The 24,778-nt window shown below is 54.3% G+C and overlaps 10 protein-coding genes across 10 annotated transcripts; 7 read left to right on the top strand and 3 right to left on the bottom strand.

Annotated features, from left to right (window-relative positions):
* Positions 1 to 501: 501 nt before the first annotated feature.
* On the bottom strand, positions 502 to 1,629 carry GLOTRDRAFT_63103 (uncharacterized protein). The gene is made up of 2 exons (XM_007869656.1): positions 976 to 1,629; positions 502 to 924 (listed from the first exon to the last, which is right to left on the bottom strand). The coding sequence occupies exons 1-2, from the start codon at positions 1,529 to 1,531 to the stop codon at positions 794 to 796; spliced, it is 687 nt and encodes a 228-aa protein (XP_007867847.1). The 5' UTR covers positions 1,532 to 1,629; the 3' UTR covers positions 502 to 793.
* Positions 1,630 to 2,077: 448 nt separating this feature from the next.
* On the top strand, positions 2,078 to 3,256 carry GLOTRDRAFT_94744 (NAD P-binding protein; the record flags this gene model as incomplete). Its single annotated transcript, XM_007869655.1, has 6 exons — positions 2,078 to 2,111; positions 2,187 to 2,457; positions 2,517 to 2,661; positions 2,715 to 2,721; positions 2,776 to 2,808; positions 2,862 to 3,256. The coding sequence occupies 6 exons, from the start codon at positions 2,078 to 2,080 to the stop codon at positions 3,254 to 3,256; spliced, it is 885 nt and encodes a 294-aa protein (XP_007867846.1).
* A 468-nt stretch (positions 3,257 to 3,724) lies between these two features.
* On the top strand, positions 3,725 to 5,701 carry GLOTRDRAFT_106872 (amidase signature enzyme; the record flags this gene model as incomplete). Its single annotated transcript, XM_007869654.1, has 7 exons — positions 3,725 to 3,759; positions 3,808 to 4,600; positions 4,656 to 4,728; positions 4,779 to 4,866; positions 4,916 to 4,974; positions 5,027 to 5,382; positions 5,444 to 5,701. The coding sequence occupies 7 exons, from the start codon at positions 3,725 to 3,727 to the stop codon at positions 5,699 to 5,701; spliced, it is 1,662 nt and encodes a 553-aa protein (XP_007867845.1).
* Positions 5,702 to 6,173: 472 nt separating this feature from the next.
* On the top strand, positions 6,174 to 8,165 carry GLOTRDRAFT_130857 (amidase signature enzyme; the record flags this gene model as incomplete). Its single annotated transcript, XM_007869653.1, has 7 exons — positions 6,174 to 6,208; positions 6,262 to 7,054; positions 7,115 to 7,187; positions 7,237 to 7,324; positions 7,380 to 7,438; positions 7,497 to 7,852; positions 7,908 to 8,165. 7 exons carry the CDS (start codon positions 6,174 to 6,176, stop codon positions 8,163 to 8,165), a joined length of 1,662 nt encoding a protein of 553 aa, XP_007867844.1.
* Positions 8,166 to 8,960: 795 nt separating this feature from the next.
* On the top strand, positions 8,961 to 12,225 carry GLOTRDRAFT_130856 (amidase signature enzyme; the record flags this gene model as incomplete). Its single annotated transcript, XM_007869652.1, has 8 exons — positions 8,961 to 8,995; positions 9,045 to 9,837; positions 9,891 to 9,963; positions 10,017 to 10,104; positions 10,154 to 10,212; positions 10,261 to 10,616; positions 10,684 to 10,839; positions 11,932 to 12,225. The coding sequence occupies 8 exons, from the start codon at positions 8,961 to 8,963 to the stop codon at positions 12,223 to 12,225; spliced, it is 1,854 nt and encodes a 617-aa protein (XP_007867843.1).
* Positions 12,226 to 12,918: 693 nt separating this feature from the next.
* On the top strand, positions 12,919 to 13,950 carry GLOTRDRAFT_111687 (uncharacterized protein). Its single transcript, XM_007869651.1, has 4 exons — positions 12,919 to 13,252; positions 13,305 to 13,556; positions 13,622 to 13,858; positions 13,920 to 13,950. Exons 1-3 carry the CDS (start codon positions 13,211 to 13,213, stop codon positions 13,661 to 13,663), a joined length of 336 nt encoding a protein of 111 aa, XP_007867842.1. The 5' UTR covers positions 12,919 to 13,210; the 3' UTR covers positions 13,664 to 13,858; positions 13,920 to 13,950.
* A 348-nt stretch (positions 13,951 to 14,298) lies between these two features.
* Positions 14,299 to 16,660, top strand: GLOTRDRAFT_106870 (uncharacterized protein; the record flags this gene model as incomplete). Its single annotated transcript, XM_007869953.1, has 8 exons — positions 14,299 to 14,333; positions 14,383 to 15,175; positions 15,235 to 15,307; positions 15,360 to 15,447; positions 15,504 to 15,562; positions 15,621 to 15,976; positions 16,034 to 16,269; positions 16,423 to 16,660. 8 exons carry the CDS (start codon positions 14,299 to 14,301, stop codon positions 16,658 to 16,660), a joined length of 1,878 nt encoding a protein of 625 aa, XP_007868144.1.
* Positions 16,661 to 16,704: 44 nt separating this feature from the next.
* On the bottom strand, positions 16,705 to 17,664 carry GLOTRDRAFT_94741 (uncharacterized protein; the record flags this gene model as incomplete). Its single annotated transcript, XM_007869650.1, has 1 exon — positions 16,705 to 17,664. One exon carries the CDS (start codon positions 17,662 to 17,664, stop codon positions 16,705 to 16,707), a length of 960 nt encoding a protein of 319 aa, XP_007867841.1.
* An 831-nt stretch (positions 17,665 to 18,495) lies between these two features.
* GLOTRDRAFT_130853 (SET domain-containing protein) lies at positions 18,496 to 20,694 on the bottom strand (the record flags this gene model as incomplete). The annotated part of the gene is made up of 9 exons (XM_007869649.1): positions 18,496 to 18,921; positions 18,981 to 19,162; positions 19,221 to 19,418; positions 19,480 to 19,660; positions 19,730 to 19,915; positions 19,979 to 20,127; positions 20,192 to 20,219; positions 20,284 to 20,445; positions 20,506 to 20,694. 9 exons carry the CDS (start codon positions 20,692 to 20,694, stop codon positions 18,496 to 18,498), a joined length of 1,701 nt encoding a protein of 566 aa, XP_007867840.1.
* A 1,245-nt stretch (positions 20,695 to 21,939) lies between these two features.
* On the top strand, positions 21,940 to 22,230 carry GLOTRDRAFT_111686 (uncharacterized protein). Its single transcript, XM_007869648.1, has one exon. The coding sequence runs from the start codon at positions 21,978 to 21,980 to the stop codon at positions 22,182 to 22,184; it is 207 nt and encodes a 68-aa protein (XP_007867839.1). The 5' UTR covers positions 21,940 to 21,977; the 3' UTR covers positions 22,185 to 22,230.
* The last annotated feature ends 2,548 nt before the right edge of the window (positions 22,231 to 24,778 follow it).

Genomic DNA, 24,778 nt, shown 5'->3' with positions numbered 1-24,778 from the left:
GCTCGCAGTAATATAACCTAGTACGTTGTAATTTATCCTGTAGATAATGTACCAGGAGGAGCTACTGAGCTTTGGGACTCCCCATTGAAAGTAGGAGACAGTCTGAAAAGCTACAGTTCTCTCAGCGTGATTTTTTGATCCCAGTAGGGCTTCTACTGGGCCACATTTAGTGCCTCGACCCCCCCACTTTAAAGGAATTGTGTAGATGAGGTTCTATGCGCTTTTGCGCATTCAGCGCATACGTTATAGGCAGTATAACCCTCGGTGTAGGGTAGAGGAAGCGTTGAAGAGGTCGAGACTATATACGTGCCGAGGTCCGGCAGATGCCAACCATGTGCACCTGCCGTTTTGGGCGGAGAATCCTGCCTTTTTGAGCACGCGCGAGAGCCTGGGGGGGACTTCTGCGACGCTGATACTAAACGGGTACAAGCCTCCATTAAAGACAGTTGCTCGTCTACTAAGTCTTTTTTAAGAGGCGCAGGATCAAGCCTAGCAAAGTCCCCGACAAACCTGCGGCCACGAAGCCGCAGCTATCCATTACCCACCGACGCACAGTACTATACTACTCACACAGCGCAGAAAGAATGCCTAGCCTACTAACTATTAGTCCTCGAGTCTGGATCTGTCCATGCAGTTCGTGAAAACAAACGAAAGGAGATGCAAAAAGAAGAGATGCGGGATGGAGCGTAGCGCGTGATATGTCATGAAGTGCAGAGGCTCTGTCCGACTCTTCCGTCTGTGCAGCCCTCGAAGGCATACAATGTCCGATGTCCAGGTCACCTAGCACGCGAAGCTAATGCATGGCCTGCCGTACTAGGCTGTAACCTGATAGGAACATGATCACGAGCGTTGTTATAAGCCCCGCGAAAGCAGGGTGAGCGGTGTACGTCGATAACGACCCTGAACATCCGACGCATTGCCAACCTTCCATTCAGTCAACATCTGTGCATGCACTGAGCAGACAACCAAACTCACCACTACTGAGCGGCGTATACGACTGCGGGGTGTACAGCGCAAACTGCAGCGCGCTGTTCGGCGCCATGAACCCCGGCTGCCGCGCGCTCCCCGGGCCACGGTCGTCCCACACGTTGAGCGTATATGTCCCCTGCGTGAGCGGCGTCACCCCGGGCATCTGGTTCCACGCCCACGGGTCCCACACGACACTCGTGGCCGTGCCGGGGATGATCCCGTTTGTCGGGCCAACGGGGTAGGTGTTGCCGTTCTCGCCAACGGCAGAGACGGTGAGGTGCGTCGGCGTCGCGAGGACGTAGGTGAAGTTCCAGGCGAACGTGATGAGGTTGTTCTCAGCGAGCTTGAAGTAGGAGGTGGCGGTTTGGGGGGGCTTGGTGATGGTGATGCCGCCGGCGGGCGCGGATTGGGGGATGGACAGAACAGAGGAGCTGCTCTGCGAGTTGGATTGCGAGTTGGATTGCGACTGTTGTTGTGTTGCCTGCTGCCCGCCCTGCTGCCCGCCTTGTTGACCTCCTCCCTGCTGGCCTCCTCCCTGCTGGCCTTGCTGTTGTGGTGCCATTGACGACTACGAGTGACGCGGCAACGACAGACGGAACGTGAGACGCGAAAGAAAGAGTCGGCAGTCGACGACGACGACGAAGGAACAGCGAGAGACGGCGAGAGCTTGCGGCGTGTGTTTTCTCGCCGAAGCCTGGAGACCACCAGAAACAGCTCTGGTCCAGAATAGATCGCGTGTCACAATACAGGACTGTAATGTGTCACAGTCACGGCCGTCGGCGTAAGACAAATTACGTGTGGCTTTGCGGTGCTTGACTTTGCTGCCACAAACAGGCAGGAATCGCAGGTAAAGCGCCACAGTGGGTTTTCAACAGTACAGTCGAAGAGTAAAAGCGCGGACACTGTATGTTTATTTCATTGTAATTTTTGCCCGACTGCATATGACCGTTGGTTTTCTGCGTTGACCATTATAGCTAGCTTCACGGTCACGTTCCCCATGGGACATCCATACCCAGTCTTCTATCTCGTATCTACTACTCGCAAGGGCGATACGATGATATCCCCGGCCGAAACAGTCTCTCTTGTCCCGTCGTGACCGAACCAGACGATGGCGGACGAGGGGCAAGTCTGGCTTATCACAGGTATGCACTCATCCTACGAATGGCAAGCACCTAACGAATTCTCACCGGCGAACAACTTGTATGTATTTTACATAGGGACAACCTCGGGTTTCGGTCGCCGCCTCGTTGACCAACTCCTCGTGCGGGGCGACCGAGTCATCGCAACTGCGCGTTCCCTAGACAAACTAAAGGACCTCGAAGCGCGACCCGAAAGCCCCGTGCGGCTACGCTGCCTGCAGCTCGACGTCACGGCCGCCCAGGACGTTATAAACTGCACTGTACAAGATGCCATTAATGACTGGGGACGCATCGATGTGCTGGTGAATAACGCTGGCTTCGCGATGCCTGGGCTTCTCGAAGAGGCTGGGTGAGCTGGGTCTGATTCTACGTTATTCATGACGGGTGACTAATGTAAAATGGCTTCAGAGCTGAGGGTGCCATGCACCAATTCGACACGAATTATTTTGGAGTGGTGAGGGTGACTACAGCCGTCCTTTCTCATATGCGGGAACGCTCTTTCGGGACGATCGTGATTATTGGGAGTAGGTCAGCTTGGAAGGCTGATATTCCTGTGAGTGTTCCAAAGTACTGCGCCCGAAGGTCTCGTGTGACATGGATTGATAGGGAGTCGGTAAGCAGAATATGGGGGGTGTAAACGAAACGAGATATTGATCGATTTGTATAGGGCATTATGCCGCTTCCAAAGCGGCCGTGCACGGTCAGTATTCCTCAGATTTAGTGTATAATGCTCCTTAGTTCCGTGCCCACTAGCATACGGCGAAACTCTCGCCGCCGAAGTCGCCAGATTCAACATCAAAGTCCTGATCGTCGCGCCGGGGCTCTTCCGCACCGAGGGCATCCACACCGCACCTCCCTACCCAGGTGCGCACATCCCCATGTACGACCCCGTCCGCGAGCGTGTCCTAGCGCGCTTCGCGGACCTGCGCGCGCGGACGCGGGAGGACATCGGCGACCCCGAGAAGGCGATGCGGGTGCTCGTAGACGTGGTGAAGGGGCAGGGCAAGGCGGAAGGGAAGAAGTGGCCGCTGTTCCTCGTGATTGGGGAGGACGCGGAGGAGGATGTGAGGAAGCATGGGAGGAGGATGGAGGGGCTTATGGAGGAGTGGGGGAGCGTTACGCGGGACACGGGGTGGGATACGTTGTGAAGCCTGTCCGGCGACATTCAGGAAACCCCTCCGTAAATCTATTCGAGGGTCGTCCTCGTTAAACATCGGCCCTACGATAGATGTCCGGAAATTACGTTACGGTCCGTTGGACCGACTTCAATTGTCTATAACCCGAATACAACGTTTCATTCACGTTGTACTCTCGAGTTTCTTGACATGGACGAGGGCGCGAAACCCCGCCTCAAGGGCAACATGCCTGTGAAGCCGGTCCCGGCATCCACAATTCCCACGTCTTTATATGATCGGGCAACGTAACCAGCTATAACAGCTTGGCTTGATTTTCGAGGAACCGTTTCTTATCTTCATCCCGCGATGACGTTGGACGCCTTCGCTTGCACTCGTGGCACGCGTATGCGGGCTCTATAATTGCGGACCAACAACGGGTCGGACGGGTACTCTGACACTCGGTAGTCAGTACTCAGCGAACGACCACGACGATACACGGATATGCTGCTGTCGTATTTGGCGTACCGGAGCGCTTGGTGAGTACAATCCAATATCGCAGTGGATTGCGCTGAACCTCCGAATAGCCTGAAAAAGCAGAGGGACAGGCAGGCGCAGATCGACGCGCTCCCGAGCGAGTACCACGCGCCCATCACCCCATTCGACGTCAACATCCTCGACAAGCCCGTCTCAGACATCGTCGCGCAGGTCCAGACCGGCAAGCTCTCCCCCCAGCACGTCCTGACCGCCTACGGCAAGAAGGCGCTGAAAGCACAGGCAGAGCTGAACTGTCTGACGGAGGTCCTCCTCTCTGACGCGCAGGTGTGGGCGGAGGAGTGCAACCGCAAGGGGCCCCTGGCGGGCATGCCGGTGAGCCTGAAGGATATGGTGAACGTGCGGGGCTACGACTCGTGCCTGGGGTACGCGGCGTGGGTGGGCAAGCCGGCGGAGAGGGACTCGGCGATCGTGAGGCTGCTAAGGGATGCAGGCGCGGTGCCGTTCGTGAAGACGCAGATTCCGATCACGCTGCTGTCGTACGAGAGCGCGTCGGACGCGCTGGGTGTCGCGGAGAACCCGCACAAGAAGGGGTACTCGCCCGGCGGGTCGACTGGGGGTGAAGCGGCGCTGCTTGCGTACGGAGGAAGCAGGATCGGGATTGGGTCGGATGTCGCAGGGAGCGTGAGGGTGCCCTCGCATTATTCGGGGGTGTATACTATAAAGTCGTCGACGACGAGGTTTATTCGGAGAGATACGTCTACGAGCAATGCGGGGCAAGAGGGGGTGCTGGCTGTGTTTTCGCCTATGGCGAGGACGTTAGATGATTTGGAGTACTTCTGGAAGGCTATCATGAGCATGAATCCTTGGAAGTATGATCATACCGTAAGCCCACAAGTTTCATCCTGATTCAGTCTATTCACCACTAACGGGTTGATAGGTTATTGAGCTGCCCTGGCGGGAAGTGCGACTTCCGGAGAAGAAAGTAAAGTTCGGCGTTATGTGGACGGATGGTGAGTCGCCCGGCTCCTGTTAATGTCCTCCAGATACTGAGGTCAGACAGGCGTTGTCACTCCATCTCCTGCGTGTCATCGTGCCTTACGGGATGTGGTATCTAGCCTCAGAGACAATGGGTATCAAGTAGTCCCTATGTGCGTAAATTGATCACAACTTTGCAAAATAACTAACGACTCCTGACAGCAACCCTCCCTCTCCCTATGAGGGATTCAAAATCGCGTCTGCCCTCATTGCTGATGCATGTAAGTGCCTAACGAAACACAAGCAACACTTCCTAATGGCCCTCCCGTACAGGCGAAGTCGCCTGCCGAAAGGTGATGCCCTGGGAGAACAACGACCCCGGCATGAAACAAGCCATGGCGCTCTACCGTCTGCCGCGCTGGCTCAAACGCATCTACGCGTGGTACCTGCGCTACATCCGGCGCGACGACGTCTACGCGGGGCTCGTCGAGGGCTGGCACAGCAAGAGCGCGCAGGAGATCTTCGCTCTCGTCGCGAAGCGCGAGGAGTACCGCGCGCGGTGGTTTGACTTCTGGAACGAGACGGGCATCGATTTCGTGCTGACATGCCCGAATGCGATGCCCGCGGTGCCGCATCGCGGGATGAGGGATGCGTTTACAAATTGCTTGTATAGTTTCTTATTTAATTTGGTGAGTGTCACCCAAGGGCGGTCAGCGTTCTCAAAGCTGATTGTTGTGAACGCAATTGAAGCTGGATTACCCGGCGGGCGTGATGCCCGTTACGCGCGTAGATAGGGAGCTGGACAGCCTCGATCCGAAGTTCAGACCGCGCAACGTCATCGAAGCGGGCGCGTACAAGCTGTACGACGCGGAGAAAATGCACGGCCTGCCCGTGGGCGTGCAGATGGTCGGGCGCCGGCTGCAGGAGGAGAAGGTTATGGAGGGTATGAAGCTGATCCAGCGGCTTTTGGTTCACGACGGGAAGGAGTACGAGTTGCTGCACACGTAGTCCTCGTCGCGGCTAGCATCCTTATTATCGCCCTTCTAGGTATATGAAGAGACCCTCCGTGAAACCTGCGAGACGTTTACTCAGTTTCGATTCCGACATCTTCTTTGCCTGAAAACTTGGAAATCGCTCGGCGCTCGCAAGCTCGGTGATGGCCATTGTTCTTGTATTTTGGGAAAGGAAGACCAAGGCACACGCACCGTGAACAGCTTTGACACTTGGAGATTGGGCAGAATCACTTGGATTATTACACTCCCCGGAGGCATTGGAGGTCATGGGTTGTCTAACTTATCGTCTTATCGGAACGCCGCCCGCGCTCGCTATTCATAGTACTGCTTGTCAACGATGCTGTAGGTAAGTGTCATTGAATCGTACATCACGATACACACTTATCTCGGGCTCCTGCTTCAACTCCCAGGAATGCTCGTCTTTATAATGTCAACTCAAGATAAGATATTACTCACGCAAGGCCGTCATGTTGCTCTCGTACATCCTGTATCGTCGTGCACGGTATGCTGGCTTCGAGAGTCCATCTGTTCAAAGCTTGACTTTATACCACGTAGCGCAACGAAGCAGAAGGAGCAGCAGGAACAAATCAACAGTCTTCCCTTGAAATACCATGCCCCCCTGACGTCCATCGACACCACCATCCTCGGGAGACCCGTCGCTGAGATCGTCGTCGACGTCCAGGCCGGGCAATTGTCGCCCTCCGACGTGCTCGTGGCCTATGGGAAGAAAGCGCTCAAAGCTCAGGCGGCGAACAAATGCCTGACGGAGGTGATGATCGACAAGGCCGAGCTCTGGGCGGAGGGCTGCAACCGCCAGGGCCCGCTCGCTGGCATGCCGGTGAGCCTGAAGGACATGTTCTATGTGGCCGGGTACGACTCGTGCATCGGGTACGCGTCATGGGTCGGCAGACGGGCGCAGGCGGACTCCCCGCTCGTCACGCTACTAAGGAGGGCTGGTGCCGTGCCGTACGTGAAGACGAATATCCCGATTACACTCATGTCTTTCGAGGCTGGGAATGATCTCTTCGGGCAGACGGAGAACCCGCATAAGAAGGGGTATTCAGCCGGAGGGTCTAGCGGAGGGGAAGCGTCCTTGCTGGCGTATGGAGGATCTCGTATAGGTATCGGCACGGACATTGCGGGGTCTGTCCGGGTGCCCTCTCATTATTCTGGGACGTACACGGTGAAGTGCTCCCCGACGCGGTTCATCGGGCATAATACCGCAGAGAGTTTTTCTGGCCAGGAGGGTGTGCGCGCGGTTGCATCTCCCATGGCGAGGACGCTGGAAGACCTGGAGTATTTCTGGAAAGCTATCATGAGCATGAAGCCCTGGGAATACGACCACAATGTGGGTCACCGCAGTTTTACCTGTGCTAGTTGAATCATGATAATCTGACGGAGAGTGTAGGTGGTCGAGCTTCCTTGGCGTGCATTCGACCTATCGGAGAAAAAACTCAAGTTTGGCGTGATGCTCAGCGACGGTAAAGAAACCCACCCTACCCGTGGCAAACCTAATGTATAAGTTTGAAGGTGTCGTCACTCCATCGCCGGCCTGCAAACGAGCATTAGAGACCGTCGTGAAGACCTTGCAAAACAATGGGTATCAGGTGGTTCCGATGTATGCCAGCCTTGATTGATGGCTATCTTTTATAATCTTTATATCTCGCGTCCAGAAACCCGCCTCGGCCGTATGAAGGGTATGAGATTGGTGCTCAGCTAGTGGGGGACTCTTGTAAGCGTGCCTCGGTATCTCTCTCTCTCTAAATACACACGATAACACCCCGCGCAAGGTGCCATGTCGTTCGAGCATATCATGACCGGCGAATCGAACGATCCTGGAATGGCGCAAGCTAGGACAATGTGGGACCTCCCACGTTGGGTGAAGCGGCTCTATGGGTTCTATTTGCGTTATGTCCGCGGGGACGACTTGTACGCTCACGTCGTCGAAAACTGGCACCCGAAGACCGCCCAGGAACACTTTGCTACGGTCGCAAGACGGGAAGCGTATCGCGCCAAGTGGTTCGACTTCTGGCAGGAGACGGGCCTTGACTTCATCCTGACGGTACCTAATGCAATGCCGGCTGTGCCTCATGGAGGTATGAGAGATGCATTCACCAATTGCATCTATACTTTCTTGTGGAATGTTGTAGGTGTCACACTATTTGCTTGAATGTAATCTCCTGCTGACTCTCTTCCCTTAGCTGGAGTACACCGCCGGTGTACTGCCCGTGACCCATGTTGATCGAGACCTCGATGGGTTGAAGCCAGGCTTCAAGGCAGGTAATATGATTGAAAAGGGTGCGTACAAGCACTATAATGCGGACAAGATGCACGGACTGCCAGTTGGTGTCGAAATCGTCGGAAGGCGTCTGGAAGAAGAACAAGTGCTGGAGGGTATGAAGTTGATTGAAAGACTTCTACGTGATGAAGGAAAGGCCTACACATTGTTGCACACATGATGAGTCGCGTAAATCCGCCGCAGAAGGTTTCCGAAATATTATTGTTGTACCGGTGGGCTGCATGACTTGAGGGAGTGCTTGCTCCACTGAATTTCATACCTAGCGGACCCGATAGTCGTAACTTGGTTGTCGAGGAGAGCTTGCTGAATCTTCAGAAGCTTAGGTCGGACTTAGCCGCAGCAGCCCTCTGCGTTCGCACGCGTCGGCTGCCGGCGCCTGGCTCTGGCTCACCCCCTCTGTCCCGAAACCACAAACTCAACTTTCGCAGATGCCGCTATCCGACCGTATGTTTGCTGAAGGCCCGTCGAATGATGCATTGTCCACTTGAAGCCATCGATGTCCTGTCGACGTCGTTGGCTTCTTGACGAAGGACGCTTTTGACGTCGACTTTGACAAGCTGCGAAGAACTCCCAGATGGTCTCAGAGGATGCTCCACATTTTCACCCAGTGCTATATCTATTGCTAGCACAGATGATCTCTTAGGCAACTCAGTTTCATGGAATGGCACCCATGATGTACATTCCGAGACTCGAGGATTCTTCTCCTCGTTCGCTCTATTCCCGGACTCAATCGTATCGGACCATCCTCGCCGTTCGGCATACCTACGATAACGTCCTTCCGTTTCGCGATGCTGTCACTTACACTGAATATAGTGGACTGAGTCCTGAGTTGCTCTTATTGGCAATGAGAGGATACGGTATTCCTGGTCCCTTCCCATGTGCAAGCTGACGTCCGTCACCTCTGCTGCTATATATTGTAGCTTCGGTTGTCTGTCTGTAAGTCGTTCTGACTGCAATGCTGTTCTCGTACATTTCCTACCTACGCGCATAGTAAGTCCTTTGCATATCATACTAGGGGGCCTGCCTTCACCTGTTCTAGCCGGACCAAGCAGAAAGAGCGTCAGACTCAGATTGCGTCCCTGCCATCTGTCTATCATACTCCCGTCTCCTCAGACGATGCATGGATTCTCGACCTGTCCATTGCTGACTTGGTTCAGAATGTGAAATCGGGGAAGCTATTGCCCGAGGATGTCGTCGTCGCGTACGGCAAGAAAGCATTGGAGGCACATCAAGCTACCAACTGTTTGACCGAAATCATGATCCCTAATGCGGAGGCTCTCGCCAAGCAATGCAACACAAGTGGTCCCCTTGCTGGCGTACCAGTCAGCTTGAAGGATACCATACACGTCAAAGGGTACGACGCTTGCATAGGCTACGCCGACTGGGTCGGCAAGCGCTCGACAGAGGATGGAGCGATTGTGAAGCTCCTGAAGGATGCCGGAGCCATCCCGTTCGTGAAGACTAACGTCCCCATCACTCTCATGTCTTTCGAATCCTTCTCCGATATCACGGGGCATACCGAGAACCCGCACAAGAAGGGGTACAGTGCTGGCGGGTCTAGTGGCGGCGAGGCAGCTTTGATTGCCTACGGCGGCTCGCGCGTCGGCATCGGGTCTGATGGCGCTGGTTCGCTGCGTGTCCCCGCTCATTACTCAGGCGTGTACACAATCAAGCCTTCAGTGGGTCGGTTCCCGAAGACTGGAGATGCTAACAATCACCCTGGACAAGAGGCTACTGGATCCTCCTATGCGCCACTCACAAGGACTTTACGGGATTTGGAAACGGTATGGAGAGCTATCATAAGTATGCAGCCGTGGAGGTATGATCATCATGTACGTCTGCTTTATACCATTTCTGAGTCTGTGCCTTGCTAGATGTTTTCCAGGTTATTCCAATCCCGTGGCGCGAGGCTGACCTCTCTGGCAAGAGAGTCAAATGGGGTGTCATGTGGCATGACGGTGAGTTGGGACCATTGTCCAGGAGACTATCTGTTCACAGGGCATCTGCATAGGGATTGTTACTCCTTCTCCCGCATGCGCACGGGCTCTGCGAACAGTTGTTAACACCCTCCAGAGTCACGGGTACGAAGTAGTTACGGTGTAAGTTTCGTCTAACCTCACAGTCAGCAGCCTAATGATCCTAATCCAGGAACCCTCCGTCCCCGTACGAAGGCTTCAAAATAGCTTCGCAATGTGTCGCAGATTCCTGTACGCTCCCGCGCTAATGGCCGAACTGCTACTAACCTCCGCTCCCAGGCAAGCTGTCCGAGCACAACATCTACACCGGCGAGTCAAACGATCCCGGTATGACCCCGGCCATGAAGATGTACGACCTGCCGTGCTGGCTGAAGCGCATGTATGTATGGTACCTCCGGTACATCCGGCGCGACGAGATATACGCGGGATTGGTTGAGGGCTGGCGCAGCCACTCGATCTATGAGTTGTACGCTCTCGTCACCGGGCGCGAGGCGTATCGGGCGCAGTGGTTCAAGTTCTGGGATGAGAATAACCTGGACTTCATACTCACCGTGCCCAACCCGCTACCTGCTGTGCCATTGGGCGGCATGAAGGACGCCTTCACGAACTGTACCTATACTTTCGTATTCAATCTGGTAAGCGCGTTCTGCCCGTTCACGCGCCTAGTCTAGAGCTGGCGCTCATCTGATTGGATTTGTCTAGCTCGACTACTCTGCTGGAGTAATGCCAGTGACCCATATTGATCGGGATCTAGACGCGTTGCCGAAGGATTTTAGATCTTCGAACGTGGTCGAGAAAGGTGCCTACAAGCATTACGACGCGGACAAGATGCACGGGCTGCCGATCGGCGTCCAGGTAGTAGGCAGGCGATTCGAGGAAGAGAAAGTTTTAGAGGGCCTAAAGTTGGTTGAGAATCTTCTTAGACAGGATCACAAGGCGTACAAACCACTGAGGACCTGATGACGATATGATGACCTGCGTAGGACTGTTTCAGTCGTTCAAGGTGATGCCGCGACTAATCAGACTGCGTAGATTATTCGGTTTCAAGACTTCTGCGGATGTCAATACCGTCACCGGTACATTTTCCGACGTCCACAGCCTTGGTAGTTGCATATGCCTACAACTCTAGCGTGTTTTCTATCTCTGATGTCCTTTCCGGAACATGGATATGTTTTTACGTAGGTGCGTGATGTAAGACAGTACTGACAGCTGTATGCTCACTTGCAGTGTGCTGTCAAGATATTCGGCATCTCTCTTTGTCAAAGATTATCTCGTCCGAGCGTTCGAACCTGATGCCGCTTTGAACTCCTTTGCAAGCGATTGTGTTCTGCCTCGATGGGTATTCCAAGGCAGACGACCCTATTTGCCGCGCGCCACATAATTGTCTGCTTAGTCTCCATTCTGAGCAGAGAATGGACCTTCGAGTTTGGTATCGGTTCCGGGACATCCAGGTCAAGAAAGTCACCTTGTCATGGCTAAGGAACGAGATTGGTTGCGTTCATACGACTCCGTAGTGATGACCAGAGCCATGCTCTGTTGTCGTTAATAACAGGATGACAACCATCCACTATGAGGACTGATATTCGGGACGTCACCGCCAGTGAATCTAATCCAGTATACTCTTCTCATACCTACAATAGCGACGGGCTTGGTACGTGAAGTATTTGCATAGTATCTACTTCGTAGCTCACCTGTTCTAGCTCGAAAAAAACGTGATGCCCGGCAAGCCCAAATTGAGAGCCTGCCCTCGGAATACACTATCCCCTCAGCCCAGATGATATATCGATCCTTGAACAACCCGTGAGCAAGACGATCAACAACGTGCAAAGCGGTCGCTTGAACCCACGGGATGTGCTCCTCGCGTACGGGAAGAAAACTCTGAAAGCCCACGAATCACTGAAATGTATCGCTGAGGTCGTCATCCCAAAAGCTGAAGTCTAGGCGCTGTAGTGCAATGCAAAGGGCCCTCTGGCCGGTATTCCTGTGAACCTGAAGGACATGGTGAATGTGGAGGGCTATGGTTCCTGTCTAGGATTTGCAGCACTAGTAGGCAAAACCGCCCCCGAGGACTCGGCTATCGTCAAGCAGCTGGTCGATGCGGGCGCTGTACCACTCGTCAAGACTACGGTACCCATCATGGTCATGTCTTACGAGTGCGCCTCCGACATGTTGGGGACTATGGAGAACCCCATAAGAACGGCTATGGACCATGACGTTCGAGCGGAGAAGAGGCCGCGCTTTTAGCGTACGGTGGCTCTGGTGTCGGTATAGGTTCTGATGGCGCGGGACCTGTTCGGGTACCTGCGCCTTGTTCAGGGGTGTATACAATCAAGGCATCCACGACTCGATTCATCCATAGAGGCGCCGCGAACAACAATGGCGGTTAGGAGGGAGTACCGTATGTCCACTCTCCGATGGCCAGGACGCTGGAAGATTTGGAGACATGCTGGAAGGGTATCATGGCTATGGAACCATGGAAATATGACCATACGGTGACTCTTAATATCTACTCCTCATTCAGGACACTGGGTTCCCTGTCTGATTCCTGACTTCTGAAGGTGATCAACATGCCCTGGAGATAGGCCGGCCTTTCCGAGAAGAGGGCCAAGTGGGGCGTAATGTGGAGTGGCGGTAAATCCTTCAAGTGCTAGGCCGGTTGAATTCTTGCTCATACCGTGTACAGGTGTAGTCACACCTTCTCCTGCATGTGCGCGTGCTCTGAGAGAGGTAGTCTCAGTCCTCGAACATATGGATACGACGTCGTAACACTGTCTGTCCGTATAGTCTTCCGTTCGGATATAGGCTGACTGTCACAATAGCAACCCCCCCGTCGCCTTATGAAGGTTTCAAGATCGCGTCGCAGCCTCTCACAGACGAACGTAAGGCTGCCGTAGTATCTGCACGTTATACTTATTTTAGCCCACAGTGAGAGGAGTTGAGAGCCTCAGACTTACAGAGAACCCGATGACCCCGGCATGACGCGGGCCAGTGCAATGCTTTCTATGCCTGAGCGCCTGTATTCATGGTATCTTCGTTACTTTGCGGGCGACGACATCTATGCTGGCTTAGTGGAGGGCTGGGGACCGAAGATTGTATGAATAGTTCGGGCTCGTCGCACGGCGTGATCAGTACCGAACACAATGGTTCGACATGTGGCAAGAAACGGGGGTGGACTTTGTCTTTACATGCCCCATTGCGATGCCTGCTGTCCCTCACGGCGGGATGAAAGATGCGTTCACAGATTGTTTGTACGCATTTTTTGTTTGATTTGGTGAGGATATGCTACTTTGCATTGCCAAGATACTAATCATGGACTTGCTTAGCTTGACTATGCCGCAGGCGTTATGCCCGTCACTCACGTCGACTGCGAGTTGGATGCTTTGGATAAGTCTTTCGTGGCTATGAACGCAATTGAACGTGCATACAAGAATTACGATGCAGATAAGATGCATGGACTGCCCATCGGCGTGCAGGTCGTCGGACGTAGGTTTGAGGAGGAGAAAGTGATGGAAGGGATGAAGATCATAGACGGGTGTTACGGAAGGACGATAAAGGATATGAGTTGCTGCGAACATGTACGTCTCCCTCACCCCACTGAGGGCGTCAAATTCAATTCATAGCTTAAAATCTGTTTGCGCAGGAATGCCGCAGGGATAATGGACCCCTGAGTCCACAACGATGACTAGGTTCGGCAGCCATTCCCTGGTTTCGAGTATATATTCCGTGGACGGACCATGTCCGCAATGGGACTTGTATTCCTCTATACTCCCCATCCCTTTGACAGAACAACCGACCAGCTATTGTAGTGTGGAGTATTACTTCCTTACTTTGCACCTAGCTTCGCCCGCTTCTTCCTGGAAGGCAGTATTCTGTAAAGGTGCGTTATCTCCTGCGAAATGGTCGGCGATATTCATTTACAACATGCCGCATGCTGTTAGTTATCTATTCATGCAATCTATATGCCGCGGCTATTGCAACGTATCAAGCGTCTGACGTGACATTCAGTTTTCTTCAAGTGCACGCTTCTCTGCAGATGAGAAGGCAACTGTAAGTTTCCCCCTCGCATAGATTAGGACGATTCGTTCCTGTTTCCGATTTGCCACCGGTTCGCACCCTCCCGTTATCCGGGGCGTCTGTTAGCGAAACCATCCTATCACACGTAAGCAACGAGATACCCTCGCCGAACACAAATGAATTCTATTGCACTCATGATAACAGCAGTGATGTGTTCTTACGGATTCCCGGAGGGATGCCGCCCTACCATGCGAACTGGCATATATACCAGGTTTGAACATTATAGCACATTCACGCCCCGGAATGCTGCTTTCATACCTTCAATACCGACTGGCTTGGTACGTGTCGCGTGTGAATACTGCCCACCACATTTCTCACCTGTCATAGCTGGAAGAAGCGTAACGATCGACAGTCCCAAATACAAAGCCTGACGCCGGAGTACCGCCTCCCGCTCGACACCAACGATGTCTCTATCCTTGAACAACCCGTCAGCGACACTATCGACGACATCAAGGCCGGACGCTTAACTCCCAAGGAGGTGCTCCTAGCATACGGAAAGAAGGCTATCAAAGCCCAAGAATCATTGAATTGCATCGCCGAGGTCCTCATTCCCAAAGCTGAGATATGGGCGGAGCAATGCAATACTCAGGGTCCTCTAGCCGGAATCCCGGTCAGCTTGAAGGACATGGTGAACGTGGAGGGCTATGATTCCTGCCTAGGATTCGCTGCCCTTGTTGGCAAGCCCGCGACAGAGAACTCAGCTATCGTCAAGCTGCTGGTCGATGCCGGGGCGGTACCGTTTGTCAAGACCACTGTGCCGATCACACTCATGTCTTACGAGTGTAGTTCTGATGTGATAGGTACTACGGAGAATCCCCACAAGAAGGGATACTCACCAGGAGGGTCGAGCGGCGGGGAGGCTGCGCTCTTGGCGTATGGTGGCTCCCGTATCGGCATAGGCACTGACGGTGCAGGCTCGGTTCGAGTGCCCTCACATTATTCAGGGACGTACACAATAAAAGCGTCCACGACTCGGTTCATCAGCCGAGGGGACGCAAACAATCATGGAGGACAGGAGGGGGTGCTGTATGTGCACTCTCCTATGGCTAGAACGCTGGAAGATCTTGAAACATTCTGGAAAGGTGTCATGGCTATGGAACCCTGGAATTACGACCATACTGTGAGCTTCCCTCGACATCGTTCAACCATCATGAATTCATGCGATTTGTTCGTCAACAGGTGATAAAAATGCCTTGGAGGACGGTCGATCTCTCTGCTAAAAGACTCAAGTGGGGCGTAATGTGGACTGATGGTAGGTACTCGGTGCATCTCGCAGGAATGTGCAGCATTGAAGTGAAGTCCAGGTGTAGTCACACCTTCTCCGGCTTGTAGCCGCGCCCTGACAGATGTTGTGTCGGTGCTCAAGCAATACGGCTATGATATTGTAACATTGTGGGTACTACTCATCGGGGCATCGATTCATGGAAGCAAGCTAACTGCCACGGCAGAAATCCCCCATCACCTTATGAGGGTTTCAAGATCGCATCTCAGCTTCTCGCAGACGAATGTAAGCGAAGCAGCTCAGACTCTCCTTCTTCTTACAGCTCGCCCATGCCGCCCCATAGTACGCCAAACTGACAATATCCTTCTCACCGGAGAATCCAACGACCCCGGTATGGTTCAGGCGAATGGCATGTACTCCACGCCCGCGTTCGTCAAGCGCATGTACGCTTGGTACCTCCGCTACCTCCGCGGCGACGAGACCTATGCCGGGCTTATAGAAGGCTGGGGTCCGAAATCCGCACAAGAGTATTTCAGGCTTGTGGCTCAGCGAGAGGAGTATCGGGCGCGGTGGTTCACGATGTGGCAGGAGACGGGGGTCGACTTTGTGTTGACTTGTCCAAACGCGATGCCGGCAATACCGCATGGGGCCATGAAGGATGCGTTTACGAATTGTTTGTATGCCTTTCTGTTCAATATGGTGAGTGTATCACCACTGTCCGGCAGCCAGTCGTCCCTAACTTCGTACTCGATTTAGCTCGATTACTCCGCGGGCGTCCTTCCAGTGACGCACGTCGATCGCGAGCTAGACGCGTTAGACAAGTTGTTCAAAGCGACCAATACCATCGAGCGGGGCGCGTACAAACACTATGATCCCGAGAAGATGCATGGACTACCGATTGGAGTACAGATCGTTGGTCGCAGGTTGGAGGAGGAGAAGGTAATGGAGGGAATGAAGATCGTCCAAGGGCTCTTGAGAAAGGAGGGAAAGGGGTATGAATTGTTGATGACGTGTACGTGTCCACCACTTGTTCTTAAGGAGACTTTTTCCAATTTCATTGCACAGAATGTCATCCTGGGCCTCTAAGCCGTCCTCCATATTTTGGCAACCATGTCAGCCTCCACCTTCCTCGACGTCGGTTACAGGGTACTCAGCCTCTCTCAGCAGAAGTACAACTACCTGATACTCCGAGCAATGAACCTTCAGTCAGGTTACTCCGACCGTTGTGGGATATCTAGACAAGGCGCTTCGGATCCTGTCCGGTATCGTGTTGGTCTATCTGTGGGTCTACTGCTGTTTACAAGACATGTACAATATACGAATATCAGGACCAATAAGTTAAGTGATGCTTGGACGAGTATTTCTCGTCGATGTCGCAATTGAGCCGCCAATAAATATGAGGTCTAGGTATGTGTGCCGCAAAGAGTTTAAGATGTGAGGGCACGGTAGGCGTCGATACACGCTTGGGCATGCCGGTCCAAGAGCGTACTCGTACACTCGGTCTTCGAATCCGAATCCGAACTGGGAGTGCGACTCCGCTGGTCCGGGCGCACAGGCAACGGCCGCTTGGGAGGACTCGGAGGTACGTAGAACGACATGCTTGAAAGGCTTCTCGTGACGCTGGAAACAATTCTGCGGAGGTCGTCCTCGGAAGAATTACCCTGCCCCTGCGGACTCTCCACAAATTCACCCTCCGGCACCGCCATCGCCACCGACCGGCGCCAGTTTTCGATCCTATCGTTGCGGGCGGGCCTAGCCGCTGCCTGAACCGCGTCAGGGTGTAGCCCCGCACGCAGTGTAAGGTAGTCCTTGTCGGCCCAGCGACTAGGCTTGGGGGCCGGGCGGGTGCCAGTGAGTTGCTCAAGCAGCAACGCCTGCTTCAGCCTTCTGTCTTCTTCGTCCCACCTCTCCTTGATTTCTCTTCCCCTTTCGCCGCCGGCGACGGGGCTACGCGGGGAGTGCCTGCGGCTCCTGGACCGAGCGAGTCGTGCACGTACGCGCTGCATGCCGCCTGGACCAGCGAATAGACGCAGGGCGTTGCGGGTGGAGGTGGATGGGGGGCTTAGCGGTGGCGTCGGGGGCCATTGATCTGAGTGCTCAGTTGGAACCATGAGGTGAGGGAGGATTGGCTTTTTGGTCAGCGGGGAGGGCGTCGTCTGCATGCCGGGTTCGTTGAGGTTGGGAGCCGTGTGAGGTCGGCGACCTCGCGGAACGGATGGAGAGAGAATTGGGACTGGAAGCGGAAAAGCCAACGGGATAGGGATAAGTGGTGCAGGCAGCGAGAAGAGCGAGGGCGAGCTTGAGGAGCTCTTGCTTCGTGGTCTTTCAAGCACGACATGCTGGGATTTGGGCGGTGCGGAAGACACGGAGAGGGAAAGAGCGGGCATTGTAGGTGTTGGGAAAGGTATTAGGGATTAAACCAAGGGCAATTAAACGAAGGTGGTATATAGCGTAGCGGTGCACGGATATAAAGAGAGAAAGGAGAGAGATTATGACGGTGAGGGCTCGGGCAGGAGCTTTATGAATCGTGCGACCAGCATTAGTTTATACGTACAGCGGGTGGGTCAGCGAAGGGAGGTACGCGACATGCAGGACGGTTGATGGAATCAATAATACGCGACGTCCAACGCGTTTGCACGACCGTAGTATCTACCAGAACGTTCATTTATGCGGTTCGCGAGATTTCCGCAGACAGAGGCTATGCGAAGGGATCAGTTGGGTGGATCGTGAGACATACCTGCGTACACAAAGCGGGATGCTGGTGCGGCAGTGGCTAGCGGTGGAGTCCCGGGCTCGACACGTCGGGGCGTGGCTGATGGCGCATCAGGAAGGTCCCCAGCCAATCAACGGTCTCTTTAGACGGCACAGCCACCCTCCAGACCGCCAATCAGATCCCCGGGAGTCTGCGACGGCCGGTCAACGCAGGACGGGACCAAGACACGACTCAAGTATGGTGAATTAATTCAGCATTTCAAACAGATCAGCATTGCCATACATTGGTGCGAGTAGAACATAAAGACGCAAGGACAGACGACTCCGTTTGCGGACCTGCGTGCAAAGCTTTCGAGGTGTGCATCTGGTGTCAGACACCGCTCATCAGCTGTGCCAATACAGCATGCGGCGATCCTAAAATCATTATGCCGAGACATCTGACGATCAGCAAAGGGTACATCTCGAAGCACTGACGCGGCTAACCACATTGACACTGACTGATTCTGTCACCTCCCACCACCACTCCGCACTCCTTCCCTCCACACGCTAAGCTCACCCTCGACCCTCCTCATCATCTCCCCCACATCTCTCCCGACTTCGCCTCCATCCCCACCGAAACCAATCTCAAGCTCTCGCTTTGACCGCAGGAGCGTTTGGAGCGCTAGCTGCAGCCGCGGCGCGAGGTGAGGCGGGAAGGAGCCTGTAGTGGGGGAGGGCGGGACCTCCGGCCACGGTTCGTCCACGCTGAGAGCTTTCCCGAGCTCAGCGAGGGCGACTGCCCGCACGGGGTGGCCCTCGACCAGGATGTCGCTCAAGCCGCGGACAATGCGTGCTTGCGTTCGGACCACGTCGTCCAGGATCTCCTGCGCCTCCTTCGCGTGCGCTTTCTCTTCCTCACCCAGGGTTTTCTCTGCCCCCGGTGTTCTCAGTTCCTGTGATACAACCTGAAGTCAGGCGGACATGTCTGCGTCGAGGCGTATATCCACATTACCTCTACATTGCTCTCGGATGACCGTCCTCCCCCGATCTCGTTTAGGGCTTGCCCGAGTCTGTCCAACTCGAACTGCTGGTACAGTCGTAGCAGCCCGAGCAGCGGGTGAGATGACGGCGCGAGGCCCGCACCTGCTAGCAGCGGAGCGAGGTTCTTCGTCAACTTGTACGCGCGCGCTGGATCTTGAGACGGAATATAGTCAGGGAATGCAGGGGAGAACACAGAACATGAGTCATTAACCTTCGTTTTGCACTCTCACAGCCTCGCCGTAGCCTTCGAGGCCGAGTCTGACGGCGTCGCTCACTTCATGTAGCTTTACTGGATTGATAAGGTGCTTGCACTTTGTGCATCTGCTCGTCACTTGGGCCGCGGCTTGGCTGCCATTGGCAACTGAGGAGTCAACCTCCATGTCGTCGTCGCTTGGTCCTTGTTCAGGGACTACAAGAAAACCAATTCTTAACGACATGTAATCTTCTTGCTACGACGTTATGGCGCTCACCTCGCCATACTCCGCCGCACCCGGCGCGGGGACACAAGACCGCCTCTCGCGGGTCTACCTCCCCTCCCTCCTTCTCCTCTGAGACACATAATTCGCAAGTGCAAGTGAAATTATACGTCTCCCTGAGCGCTTGCTGCCTCTCCCTCCGTGGGAGCGTCGTATCCACGTACGCCGTCAGAACCTACACGTATAGCGGACAATCGCACACTTCAACACACAGTCAAATTCAGCATTGAGCGACATTGCCTACCTCTTCACCTGGGTGTAAGTCCCGCAGGGTTACGACTCGTATGTTGACTGAGGAAGAGCCGTGCGTGGGGAAGACAATGACGGCGTTCGGCGCACATGAGTGGTTGAACAGCGCCGCAAGCGGGGAGATGATAACGCCGATGGGCGAGAGGGAGGGCGTAGTGAGGGTAATCGCGTTTGTCGTGAACTGTCGATGATTCGTCGAAGGTAGTTGACTGACTGATGAAAGGGCGGAGAAGGAAAAACGCACCCGTGCTACCAGGTCGACTAGCCCGCCGACGCCTTGCACGCCGTACTTCGTTAACTCTTCCGGGGAGGAGACCCCGAGGTAGCGGACCAGTGCATGAGCGAGGTGGGCGTGGGTCTCGGTCTGGGTGGCTGCTGTAGGCGGTGGCCGGTCTGGACACGGGGTAGAGTGAGGGTCCATACATGTAGTGTAAGGCAAGAAGCGAGGAAGACTTACTAGACTGCATGGATGCAATCTCACGTGTCTGGCAATATGTGTGGAGATGACAGATGAGTGTGAGAGGCGAGTGAACACGGAGAGTGACGCACGAATATGCTGGTCAGCCCGTTCGCCTCGATTTCCCAGAGTGTCCTGCCTAAACACCGGATGGCATCGCTCGGTATGGGTAATGACGACGGGGCAGAGGAAGCCCATCGTATGAGAGATGGGCATTCGCGTTTATGCAGAGACCAGTCCGCATTTTGACATGACTGTAGTAGGGCTGGAACTCAACGTATATGGGGGAGATAGAGGCGAGGGGGAAAACGCACAGCACTGCAGTACCACACGGCTCTGCACTTGGTACACCTTTTCAGCTCTCGTGCAGCGGAACAGCGGGAACAGTACGCGGGCAGGGAAGGAGTGGAGAGGGCGTGCACGTGTGGCGGGACTGTGAGAATCGTCGTGCCTACGTAGAACAGATCAGGCCTTGATCGCTTGGGCACAGGGAGGACAGTCATACCGCGCTTTATATATGATGTAGTATATATACCTCGCCCTCGCTCGGTGGTGCGTTGGATGGACAGAGAAGGTGGCAACGCCGCGTATAAGCCATTTGCAGCAACAGGCGTCGGGGCTTCTGGCGCATTGAGGGCGTGGGCTTCGGGCTGGGTCGCAGATGAATTTCTTTCCTGGGGTTCCTGCGATGTTTGTGGCACAGGCTTTACAAACGATTTAACCTGCTTGGACTGTTTTGCTGCGCGAAGAGCCGCGAACGACGACATCAGTCACCGTCTTCGCTTTTGATTGGACGAGGCACTGAAGCATTTACAGCCGGCGTATCCCGAAAGCTAACCCACTGAGATCGCGATGCTCTTGAACTTCAGGCTGAAGACTGATCTTTTCTGCCGTTAAAAGAGGCATTCATACTGAGACGTATCCGGAAGATATTCTTGCGTTCCCCGGGCCAGCTTCGTGACGGGATATATCCATGCTTGAGATTATGTAGGTGCGTGGGGCGACACACTCCTGGGGCATAGTCGATGCTTGTCGCCTCGCCCATCAATATGACTTCTGTACAACCGTCTGCAGCATGATACTAGCAGCTGTCTTCCAAGGGAAGGTGGGGTAATCGAACGGGACACGGTGAAAGAAAGCGCGAATTAGAAACACGATCGTACGCGACTCGAAGTAGTCGCTGCAGCAGATGTCATCTGTCACTTTGCGAACACAAGACATCACACCAGGCACTCCGTGAACTCTGCAACCCGTGTTACATGTACGTATGCCGACTTCCATTTACTCACAAGCGTACTCAAGCCTCTAAATAATGCGTCCCGTTGCGGCAATCCGAGGCTGAATGCCCGAATGATCAGGTACGCAAAGGAGGTACACAAAACTCAGCGCGACAGTAGCGAATAATAGATGATTAGAAACAAGATACGACGTATAGGCAGGATTAGAGAAGGTGATGGATAACAGCGCGAGCATTGCAAGGCTACACAGAAGGGGGGATGCATGGTCCGAGGTGAAAGAGCGTAGAGATACACGTCGGGAATATAACGCAAGCTACAGCAGTCAAAGGAGCGTGAAGGAAAAAGAACGATATCTGGCACTGGCATTAGAGAACGTGATGGATAACAGCGCGAGCATTGCAAGGCTACACAGAGGGGGGGATGCATGGTCCGAGGTGAAAGAGCGTAGAGGTACATGTCGGGAATATTACGCAAGCTACAGCAGTCAAAAGAGCGTGAAGATAAGGCAGAGAAAATATAAGAGAGCGAAAGTAATCCTTGCGGTACGCATGAGACACGAGGACACGTCCAGAGTGAGACCCAATCATTCGATAAGAAAGGATGAAGTGTCAGTCAAGGCCCAAGGCTGGGAGGGCGCTCCTGAAGAAGTTCAGGACATCGATGATACGTTGCACACCGAGAACGAACCCCAGACGATGCCAGTGGAAAGGCGGCTCCTCAGGAAACTTCTCCAGCAGCCCTCCAGACGTCTGTAGGATCTCCCACATCATCAACTCATGCCTAAATCTCTCGGATGGCCTCAAGTCCATCGTGTCCGTTCGGAAGGGGTTCAAGACATACTGGATCACATGCCCCACTAGAAGCGAGGGGTCACCGTAGATAGTTTCGGCATCAGGGTTTGCCAAGCAAGGCCACGGCATATCCTGCAAGTAGGAGAACGGGCCCTTCCGTCGGGGATCGCGAAGAGCTGACCATCTAGAAACCTGCTGATGAACGCGGTCCATCACCTGTTTGGTCCGGGCTTCTAGGGTCCCGTCTTCCAGCGCCCGTAGGATGGTGGATAACATCATGAGCTTCCACCTAACGCCGGGTATGGTCATCGGAATGTTCCTTTCCCTTCGCACTCTGAGTTGAGTAGTCGTCCATATGAGAACATTTTGATCTCGTAATCCATCCCGCTTCTGCTCCGCCTCGTGGACTGCGAGTGTAAACTCCCCCTCTTCAACAGAACCCTCATCGCATTGCTCGTTGCAAGAAATAGGGGGCGGGGAAGGCGAAGGGGCCGGCGATCTATCGAAACGCTCGGGGCTTTGAGCCTGAACATCGCTGGAACTAGGGGACATCGTGGGAGTAGATAGCCTCATGACAGGTGGCAAATCTGGAGCATGATTTGATGGAAGGAGAATCGGACTTGCAGGCGCCCCCCGGGCGGCCGAGATCGGTGCGGAAAATGGCCTTGGCTCCATCATTTTCGCCATAGGAGTAGCATAGTCCAGCTCGTTGCAGTTTTCGGTCGCTGCGGTAAGATTTATAGAAGTCTCGAGCTGCCTGAGAAGCTGCCGGACTGGGGTGTCGACGTTGGTGGGTGGCACATACCGGTCCGCCTGGTCAGCCCTCCTGATTGTCGGCGACCGGGATCGCGAATGCCTTTCCCGGGTTTGATAGCTGCTGTACGAACGCGCGCGAGTGGCAAGAGGAGACAAAGACGGAGAACGGCGAGATACATCACTCCGGCCTCGACGTGGGGAGCTATCGTAGTAGGCATGTCGAGACCGTCTGTTATCGGATGAAGGAGTGTGAGGTGACGTGCTTCTGCGGTCTCTGTAGGATGTCGTGTTGTAGAAAGTAGAACGCTGTCGCGGCGGTGTGCGCGGGGGACTGGACTTCGGATCCGCATATCTGTGGTAGACAGGCGGTCGGCGGTCGGAGTGACGGTAAGAATACATGATATCAATATTGGTATTGGGATATGAGTTGATGATGTTGGATAGGCGGACCAGCGCAGCTGTGAGTGGAAACGGGAATGCGAGATTGGTAGGTGGGGAGGGAAAGGGAAAGGACGCGACGACCTGATTTTAAACCGCGAAACCACGTGATCGCGAACCGTAGCCACAAGCAAATCCAGCCACACTGGGTCGGCGATTGAAGCACAGGCGTCGATGCGTACGATCCAGATTGGGACCACGCTTGAAACCACATCGCAGGATGCGTCAAGCGCCAGGGGCTCACTTGAGAGTGCTTGTTTGCGGTGCGACTGTATCGTCTGCGCGTTCGGGGAACTTCTGCCAAGGTAACTGGTGGACACGTCGCTGATAAGTTTGTCTTTCAACCGAAATACAGTTCGCTGATGTCTTGTATGAATAGTAGATTTTGATCTGAATTGATCAAGGGTGTGGCGTGCCACGACCCGAGATCAGCTACTGAAATCCAAGCGTCATCGGTGGTTCTGTATTGTCTGAGGTAGTCGCAGTGCGAGGACAGGCCGAAATATTATGAACATGCATTGCGCTTAGTGCACGGATGGATCCCAGAAGCCGGAAAGTCCCTGACTGAAAACGAAGAGGAGCTGTACCTAGAGCAGGAAGTCCGGCGAAGACGACAATCCGTCCTTGACCGTTTATCGTTCTCTGATGAGTGCAATGCCTTTCAACGATAGAAGTCTAAAACTTCAGACTATCACCTATACAGATCTCCGTCCGTGAAAGAAACAGCTATGGCGTCCTAGGATGCTTCCCGTTCTCGATGCGTGCTGTACTCGTCCGAATCATAGGGGGGTATGATGTCGACGTACCGTCTTGGGACAGGTCGGGCATGATACACGGGACTACTATTCTTCGCGCCGTCTTGCCATTGAACTGGTGCCCGTGGTCGCGGGATCGGGATTGGTCTGCTCCTCGTATCGAAGGGACGCTCTGAGCGATCAATCGGTGGTTGAGATATCCCTGCAGAGCGCGGACCTTGCACTTCTGGTAGCCGCCGAACTCGGGAGACGTCGTCGGGAGGGCAACTGGAACTGCGGGTATCCAATTGATATTCCCGGCACAGTGAAGAGGATATGAGGGGCGCCATCACCCCTGATGGGCCCATATTCGGTGCTTTCTGTGAGGCGTCATAGTGTGAGGACAGCTTCGCCAAAGGTCTAGCGGCCGACTCTGGCTGAGGATACCATATTTCGTGATTGACAGGTGTTCCCGGAGGCGAATGGTCAGCAGAACTCCCCGAGCAACCAGACCGCCTTTCTTCCAGTGTTTGCGAGCTGGGAAAACTTGCGCCCCTGCTCAGCGAATTCCTCGCCGGCACCTGCCCACTGTAGGTCTCGGGACTCTCGTGCCGCCCAAAGGGTGAATCC

Source organism: Gloeophyllum trabeum (genome assembly GCF_000344685.1).
Source record: "Gloeophyllum trabeum ATCC 11539 unplaced genomic scaffold GLOTRscaffold_00010, whole genome shotgun sequence".
NCBI lineage: Eukaryota > Fungi > Basidiomycota > Agaricomycetes > Gloeophyllales > Gloeophyllaceae > Gloeophyllum > Gloeophyllum trabeum.
This window is presented reverse-complemented; position numbering and strand designations above follow the sequence as displayed.